We start from the raw sequence: 8,891 nt of genomic DNA on the forward strand, positions 1-8,891 counted from the left end.
GACAATGACCCAAAACACAGCAAAAGTGGTGAAGACATGGTTAGCAGACAACAACATTAACGTTTTAGAGTGGCCCAGCCAGAGTCCAGACTTGAATCCAATTGAGAATCTGTGGAGGGAGCTAAAGATCAGGGTGATGGCAAGAAGACCCTCCAACCTGAAAGATTTAAAGCTCATTGCTAAAGATGAATGTGGAGACAAAAGCTGGTCTGCAATTATAGGAAGCGTTTGATTGCTGTAATAGCCAATAAAGGCTTTTCTATTGATTATTGAGAAGGGTATGAATAGTTTTGGACTGGACACTTTTTGCTCAAATATAAATAAAAGCTGAGATACAATAATGCCTCTTGTACATCGCCTTATTATCTTTTGGGAGACACCTATGTCATTTCCCATCAAAAAATTACTTGCTGGTTGAATAAAAGTAACTTTAAGTCAAAATTTGCCTGGGGTAGGAATAATAATGGGCAGCACTGTATATTTGCAGACTGTCCTTACTGAGCCTTATCTCTGATTTCCTGACCTCATAAACACTCATTTAAGCAATGTTCTTATCATATGCTATAATGAGGGTTTGTGAGTTCAGGAGATCAGAGATAAGACTCAACGAGGGACAGTCTGCAAAAAGAATGATTTTTAACCACATATCACAAAAACTTGAAAATATTTAATGACTAATTGAAAAAATGATTTTTAGCCCAAAGTGTGTAAAATGAAATCCTGTAAAAAATTGCCAGAAGGTGTCCAAAGTATTTAAATACAATAAATAATAAAACAACAACACGACAATAGGCATTCAGTCTAGAGGCAGCAGTGTCAAATTTGTACTGCAAAATAAATTTAAAGTGGTTTTCTAGGGCCTATCTTTAGGATAGGTCATCAATATCAAATAAATTGATGGGGACCTGAACCCCAGCACAGCCACCTATTAGCTGTTTTTAAGTGAATGGGAGCAACGTTGCAGTAACCCAGCAGGGACAGTGTAGGTAGCTGTGTAGTTTGGAAGCCTGTTTCCAGCTCCACAGTTAGTGAACACAGCTGTGGTCGGAGTACTGTGAGTCAAACCCTTGCCAATCTGATATTGATGAGTTGACCTATCCTAAAGATAGTTCATCAAGTTGTAAGTTGAGGAAAACCCCCTCTAACCTCTTTTTAACTTGTTTCTTACCTGTGGCTTCAACAATGCCTTCAAGTATTACAATAATTTCAAACTCCTCCCGCTTCAGTGCTTCTGCAGACATCTCCCAGAATGGACTGTGATCATTGATAAAATGACAGATTATCTGAGGTTCAACCAGGAAAAGTCGGTCCTCTCCAGTATCATAACCAAGGTTGATTTCCGACTGCTCCAGTGGAATAAACTCCCCTTCTTTTGTCTGTCGAGATTTGATGAGTTTAGCTCTTATCTTGGCATCAACCATGTGGCTGTCTCGTAGATCTCCAATTCTGAACATCAAGCAAAGCTTTTCATCTCTATGGGACACCACACATTTCTTACTGAAAATGAGCGTCTCGGCTCTCTTTTTAGGGCGAGAAATTTTAACGAACATGCAGCCTACCATGAGGGCATCAATCACTGAACCTATTATTGACTGAGCCATAAGCAAAATTATACCCTCTGGGCAATATGCAGTTACCATCCTGGTGCCGTAGCCAATTGTCCGTTGGCTTTCCACAGAGAAGAGTAAGGCAGAAAGGAAGGAGTCAACATTGTCAATGCAAGGCTTCCACTCAGGATCCCCAATGTGATTTACGTCATCTCTGATCAAGGCGTCCACAAAATAAATAACTCCAAATCCAACCCAGGTGACAAGATAACACAGCATAAATACAAATATGAACCAACGATACTTTAGATCCACAATAGTGGTAAAAATGTCTGACAAAAACCTCTTCTTCTCGTGAATGCGTCCAAGGTTGACCCTACACTTGCCATCCTTAGTGACATATCTCTGACGTGTCTGACGATTAGTTAGATTGAAGAGCTGACGGTCATCGTACATGAGCTTACACCGAGCTCTGTTGGATTTTGTGGTAACTGGAGCAGACACAACACTACGGGTTGGGGTTTTACTTCGCATTGGGATATTTGGAACACTTAGGGCATGTTTTGGATGCCACTTAGAAACGGATTCCCTTACAGGTGTCTCCAGCTTGGAAGATCGTTGATAACGAGGCAAGTCCTCTGTGTTAATAGTCACACTAGGCCTATGCTTGGCAACAGGGAGAACAGCACCTGTGGTTGTTTGTTCTACAGCACTGAATCTCCTAAAGCTTGAGATGATGCTGCTTTTCTTGGGTTGAGGATAGTCTAGTTTTTGATGATAACCATCACAGGAAGTCACAGACATAACCATGGTTTCAGGCTGTTTAAGAACATGTAAAAAAATAAACAGAGAGAAAAATAAGTAAAGAGCAGAACATAGCATAAAATTATTTACAAGAATTGAATGGCTTGTCATAAATGGACAATCACTTCTCATGATGAAGTTGTCTGGGCTGGCCGCTGACTGATGTGGGTCTGATGTCTCTTTCTCTTATACCCTATTACATAGCTGAAAATGCTTGTCGATTGGGGAGGTTCCAAGTAGTCATAAATAAAGTGGTGATATTATACAGTATATGGTCACTACAAATTCACCATAGCAAGATTTTTGTAGAGGCTCTATGGTGTTTCTTTTAGAGAAAGATCTTAAGCAGATGCCTGTCATGATCTCCATATTCCCTAATAAAGCATATTTACAGTGAAACTAAGCAATTATTCGTAAGTAAAATTTACCATACCAAGACTGTTATTTTTTATTTGTACTCTGGTCCCCCAAGTGCAAGTTTCCAAGGTCCTCTGTACACTCTTTAACCCCTTATTGACCAGACCTGAAAAGTCCTTAAAAAGGTTTTCTGGGAATTAAATAGTGATAACTTATTCTCAGCATAGGTCATCAATATCTGACCCGTGAAGGATCCCAGCAACCTCTGCTGATCAGCTGTTTTGAGGAGGTCACAGCACATCGACAAATACCACGGCCCTTTCATGGTATACCAAGCAGAGCTCTTTAGATTGTATAGTGGCTGAGTTTAGTACTGCAACCTAATGCGAAAGGCCATATGACTGATGGATGTTACGTCAGAAGCTGAGGTATAGTCTGCAGCACTCACCTGATTCACCAGTGATCGCTGACTGCTAATCAGGGAAGACAGGTGCCGGGAGTTGAATCCCCACCTATCTGATATTGATGACCAAGTTAATTGCAAATATGCCTCATACCACCTAATGCTGTGATGGATAACCTCTGGCACTCCAGCTGTGGTAAAACTACGACTCCCAAGATCTACACTTGCTTGTCTGTTCTCAGAACTCCATAGAAATGAATAGAGCATGCTGGGAGTCGTAGTCTCACCACAGCTGGAGTGCCGGGGGTTAGCCATCACTGACCTAATGCATTAAAATAAAAAATTATATAACTTATTTTTCCCCTACTGTTCTCAGTACCACCGCCACCAGTCTGGTCCTCCTCCCACCATATACAGGCTGTAGACGTATATAGCATGTGACAGACACAGCCAATCAATATTCTCAGCAGTCTTGTGTCATATTCTGCTTAAGACTGCAGCGGTCACATGACACTTGTCACTGCTGCAGCCTTATGTACTAACAACGGAAGAAGAACTGGACTGGTGGTGTTGAAAACAGGGGAACAGAAAGAGGTCAGTGTATAATTAAAAGGAGAAAACTTATTTTATGACCAGCCACTTATTTTAGGGCATGTGGTGGTTTAATGACTCTAACTTTTTAAATTGTTAGGCTACCTATATAATTTTTGCTTGGTTGATGGGCCAACCTTTATAAAGATTATGGATACTTTGGGGATTTTTTTTTATCTAAAAATATTTTTTTTCTAATTAGGTATTATAATATAATTATGTTGAGCGCCTTTCTCTGTACAGCTGACGGGCTTCTTTTCTCTGCTCTCTGACCTTATAAATAGAGATGAGCGAAGCGACTTCTTTGAATAACTTCGGTAATTGATTATTACAGTGAAAAACCTTGGAACCAAACTCTGCTTCATATCCAAGGTACCACTCAGAACTGAAGCCGAGTTCAGTTCCAAGTTTTGAAGTAGTTTTTCACTGTAATAATCAATTACTGAAGTTATTCAACAAAGTCTTGCGCAACTTCGTAAATAACTGGCTTTGGCTCATCGGAGTCCATACATTCTAATACTGTACGGAGACGAATCTCCATACAGTATTATAACAATTTTTTTTAGCGGCTTCGGATGTAGCATCCGAACCTTGCTTCACTCATCTCTATGTATAAACACTCATTATAGCTCAATTCTTGTCTTACTGATATGAATGTGATTTAAGTGTCTATGACCTCTTAGTAATTTAGAGATAATGTTTATTATATGACTGGCACAAACTTCACACAGCTAGACAAACAGGTACCCTTTGTCAGAGAATGTCTCAACATTTTTAATAAACACCAGTTTAAAAAACGATTTTTAGCCCAAAATGAGTAAAATGCAATCACCCCCCCCCCCCCGAAAGTGTACATAGCCTTGAACCTCCCCTGCATTCAGAGTAGCACAGTTTAAAGTTAGCCATGCGCCCTAGTTAGATGTCAATCAAACGCTTGTTTGGCTGGCAGTTATCTCCCCCACCACCACCCCTCACGTGCATGCTCGACTTGGACGAGTATGCATGTGTTTTTGATAGGGAGAGTAGAGAAAGGGCAGCAGCTCATCTCCCAAGAAATAATAAAGGATTGGGTAAGTTGCAATCCAACAGCCTGATCATTAGCACGCCCTAGATCTGACAGTAGGGTTAGTCAGAAGACACAGGAGATACCAGCAAGGAGTGGAGGAGGTTCTATATAGCAAAGAAAACTGAATCAGAGTATACAGGGAGATATATCACCCGCATCTTTGGGGAGAGGGATAACACAAGCTGTATCAGAGTTTATAAAGGGGTGTGCAGAAGACAAAAGCAGTTGTGCTACTACATGAGAGTTGGTAAAGCCAGCAGCATCCTGGACACACGGACCTCACATCCAATTACTAAGAGGGACACATCCACATGAAAAATGTCTGAAACTAGGAGCAAGATGCAAACTGCATAGCAGAAGGTTCTCAAGGTAATCACTAACATATGTAAAAAAATAATAATAATTCTTCTCAGAGATGTCTATAGTCATTAGGCTCAGATTATTGAATTTCAACAATTACCTACAGTAGTTCAGTTATTCTCATTAATAATCCTTACCCAATCAAACCAAATATAGCCAATGATCGATGAGGCCCTTGTTTGGTACCACAGAGTTATAAGAAAATTCACGACTTTTCCTGTAAAACAGTCTCACTTTGGGCTAAAAATCATTTTTTCAATTGGTCATTAAACATTTTCAAGTTTTCGTGATATGCGGTTAAAAATCTGTCTTTTGTGGACTGTCCCTTATCTCTGATCTCCTGAACTCACAAACCCTCATTATAGCATATGATAAGAACATGAGTGTTTATGAGGTCTGGAAATCGGAGATAAGGCTCAGGAAGGACAGTCTGCAAATATACTGATTTTTAATCACATACAGTATATATCACAAAAACTACTGACATTTTTTTTTAACAGAAGGCTTACTATACCTTTTGAGGGAATGTTCCATATTTGTTGTTGTCTGTCGGTGGCCTGGGCAGATAGGCTACCATGTGCTTCGCTGTGGGAGCTTGAGCTGGAGGAATAGAGTTTCTCCTGATTCTGGGGTCATCTACTTTTAGCCTGGACTCATTGATGTGATTTCGCACACAGGGCCCATTATTCTGATTTAAGTCCATGCTGTTACTAGGAACAGCCAAAGCCATCGTGGCTCAGATGATGACCATGTAGGTTTATGAAAGAGCATGGCACCTTCTAGCTCTGGTCCTAAAATAATAGACAAGAGAACTTATGACTGACACACTCTAGGCATTAGAGAGGATATTTGCTTTGATACCATACCAATCAATACTTTACCCACAAACGGTATTGAGCTTATTGTGAAATTTCACAAGACCTCATGCACACCAGGTCCAACATTTCTAAGGTAATTCTGGCATACCTGAAAAGTCAAAACTTTGTAGTTTCATTAGAGACACTTTAAAAGCATAATGGGGCAAATGTATCATAGCCTGGTAGCGTACACCAGTCTATGATAACCAGGCGCACTGCCAGATTAGGAGCAGCATCCAGCAGTCTGTGCACCTATACTGTTATCTGTCCCAGCCAGGGGCTAGTGTAGATTTCAGTGTCCTGTTATGTCACAAAACTGGCATGAAAGATGATAAATGTGGCAGTGGGTGCTAGCCCTGTCCCCTACCTGCCCTCATCCCGCCCCCTTTTCAATGGCGGAGAAACAACACTTTACACAAGTGGTATTGAAAAAGTCTCAAACATAGAATTTGCGACTTTTTCACACCAGAAAACTGGTGTGTATTTCTGATAAATTAGGCCCTATGTGTACATAAAAAAATAAAAAAAATAAACCACTTAATGCCAGAAGCCTGACTAATAAAACTGGTGAACTGGAATTAGTGATGTGTGAGGAGAACTATGACATAGTGGGAATAACTGAGACATGGCTGGATGATAGCTATGACTGGGCGGTTAATGTACAAGGTTACAGTCTGTTTAGAAAGGATCGTCAAAACCGGAGAGGAGGAGGGGTCTGCCTCTATGTAAAGTCTTGTCTAAAGCCCACACTCCGCGAAGATATAAATGAGGGACATGAACATGTGGAGTCACTGTGGGTAGAGATACATGGAGCTAAAAACAACAATAAATTACTAATAGGAGTTTACTATAAACCACCTAATATACCAGAGTCCACAGAAAATCTATTACTAAACGAGATAGACGAGGCGGCAAATCATAATGAGGTGGTTATTATGGGGGACTTCAACTACCCAGATATAGACTGGGAAACTGAAACTTGTATATCTCATAAAGGAAACAGGTTCTTGGCAATAACTAAAGACAATTACCTCTCCCAACTGGTTCAGGACCCGACTAGAGGGACGGCCATACTGGACTTAGTATTAACCAATAGGCCGGACAGAACAACAGACGTGCAGGTTGGGGGACACCTGGGAAATAGTGACCACAAAGTAATAACCTTCCAATTATCTTTCAAAAGAGCGTTTCTACAGGGAGGAACAAAAATACCAAACTTCAAAAAAGCTAAATTTAGCCAACTAAGAGAGGCCATAGGCCAAACTAACTGGGACAAAGTCCTCAAAAATAAAAATACAGCCACAAAATGGGATATCTTTAAAAACATCCTAAAATCTCATTGTGAGAGGTACATACCGTATGGTAATAAAAGGTTAAGAAATAAAAAGAAACCAATGTGGATAAATAGAACTGTTACGAAAGCAATAAATGACAAAAAGAAAGCATATCATTCACTGAAACAGGAGGGGAGCACGGAAGCACTGAAAAACTATAAGGAAAAAAATAGAACATGTAAAAAACAAATAAAAGCGGCCAAACTAGAGACCGAGAGATTAATTGCCAAAGAGAGTAAAACTAACCCTAAAATATTCTTCAATTATATAAATGTTAAAAAGTATAAATCTGAAGGTGTCGGCCCTTTAAAGAGTAATGAGGGGGAAGTCGCAGAGAGCGATGATGAGAAAGCAAAGCTGTTAAATATTTTTTTCTCCAATGTATTCACTGAGGAAAATAAATTGTCAGATGACATGCAGAATGCAAAAATAAATTCCCCATTAAAAGTGTCCTGTCTGACCCAGGAAGAAGTACATCAGCGACTTAAAAAGATTAAAATAGACAAATCGCCAGGACCGGATGACATACACCCCCGTATCCTAAAGGAATTAAGTAATGTCATAGCCAGACCCTTATTTCTGATATTTGCAGACTCTATACTGACAGGGAATGTCCCACAGGATTGGCGCATGGCATATGTGGTGCCAATATTCAAAAAGGGGCCAAAAACAGACCCTGGAAACTATAGGCCGGTAAGTTTAACATCTGTTGTGGGTAAACTGTTTGAAGGTTTTCTGAGAGATGCTATATTAGAGCATCTCAACAGAAATAAGCAAATAACGCCATATCAGCATGGCTTCGTGAGGGATCGGTCATGTCAGACTAATTTAATCAGTTTCTATGAGGAGGTAAGTTCTAGACTTGACAGCGGCGAATCAATGGATGTCGTATATCTGGACAAAGCATTTGACACTGTACCACATAAAAGGTTAGTATATAAAATGAGAATGCTCGGACTGGGAGAAAACATCTGTATGTGGGTAAGTAACTGGCTCAGTGATAGAAAACAGAGGGTGGTTATTAACGGTACACACTCAGATTGGGTCACTGTCACTAGTGGGGTACCTCAGGGGTCAGTATTGGGCCCTATTCTCTTCAATATATTTATTAATGATCTTGTAGAAGGCTTGCATAGTAAAGTATCAATTTTCGCAGATGACACTAAACTGTGTAAAGTAATTTACACTGATGAGGACAGTATACTACTACAGAGGGATCTGGATAGACTGGAGGCTTGGGCAGATAAGTGGCAGATGGGGTTTAACACTGATAAATGTAAAGTTATGCACATGGGAAGGAAAAATGCAAGTCAACCGTACATACTAAATGGTAAAACACTCGGTAACACTGACATGGAAAAGGATCTAGGAATTTTAATAAACAGCAAACTAAGCTGCAAAAACCAGTGTCAGGCAGCTGCTGCCAAGGCCAACAAGATAATGGGTTGCATCAGAAGGGGCATAGATTCCCGTGATAAGAACATAGTCCTACCACTTTACAAATCGCTAGTCAGACCACACATGGAGTACTGTGTACAGTTCTGGGCTCCTGTAAACAAGGCAGACATAGCA

General features: G+C 40.2%; 1 protein-coding gene across 1 annotated transcript; it reads right to left on the reverse strand.

Annotated features, from left to right (window-relative positions):
• Nucleotides 1–538: 538 nt before the first annotated feature.
• On the reverse strand, nt 539–5,858 carry LOC122926277 (G protein-activated inward rectifier potassium channel 4-like). The gene is made up of 3 exons (XM_044277651.1): nt 5,643–5,858; nt 1,169–2,366; nt 539–618 (listed from the first exon to the last, which is right to left on the reverse strand). Exons 1-3 carry the CDS (start codon nt 5,856–5,858, stop codon nt 539–541), a joined length of 1,494 nt encoding a protein of 497 aa, XP_044133586.1.
• Nucleotides 5,859–8,891: the final 3,033 nt, after the last annotated feature.

Source organism: Bufo gargarizans, chromosome 2 (genome assembly GCF_014858855.1).
Source record: "Bufo gargarizans isolate SCDJY-AF-19 chromosome 2, ASM1485885v1, whole genome shotgun sequence".
NCBI lineage: Eukaryota > Metazoa > Chordata > Amphibia > Anura > Bufonidae > Bufo > Bufo gargarizans.

Excerpts from the sequence above, each read along its gene's own strand:
- LOC122926277 (XM_044277651.1), bottom strand. The coding sequence starts at position 5,858 with ATGGCTTTGGCTGTTCCTAGTAACAGCATGGACTTAAATCAGAATAAT. Across the intron at positions 2,367-5,642 it reads ATGGAACATTCCCTCAAAAG|CCTGAAACCATGGTTATGTC; the intron begins GTATAGTAAGCC and ends GTTCTTAAACAG. Across the intron at positions 619-1,168 it reads AGGCATTGTTGAAGCCACAG|ACTGTCCCTCGTTGAGTCTT; the intron begins GTAAGAAACAAG and ends TTCTTTTTGCAG.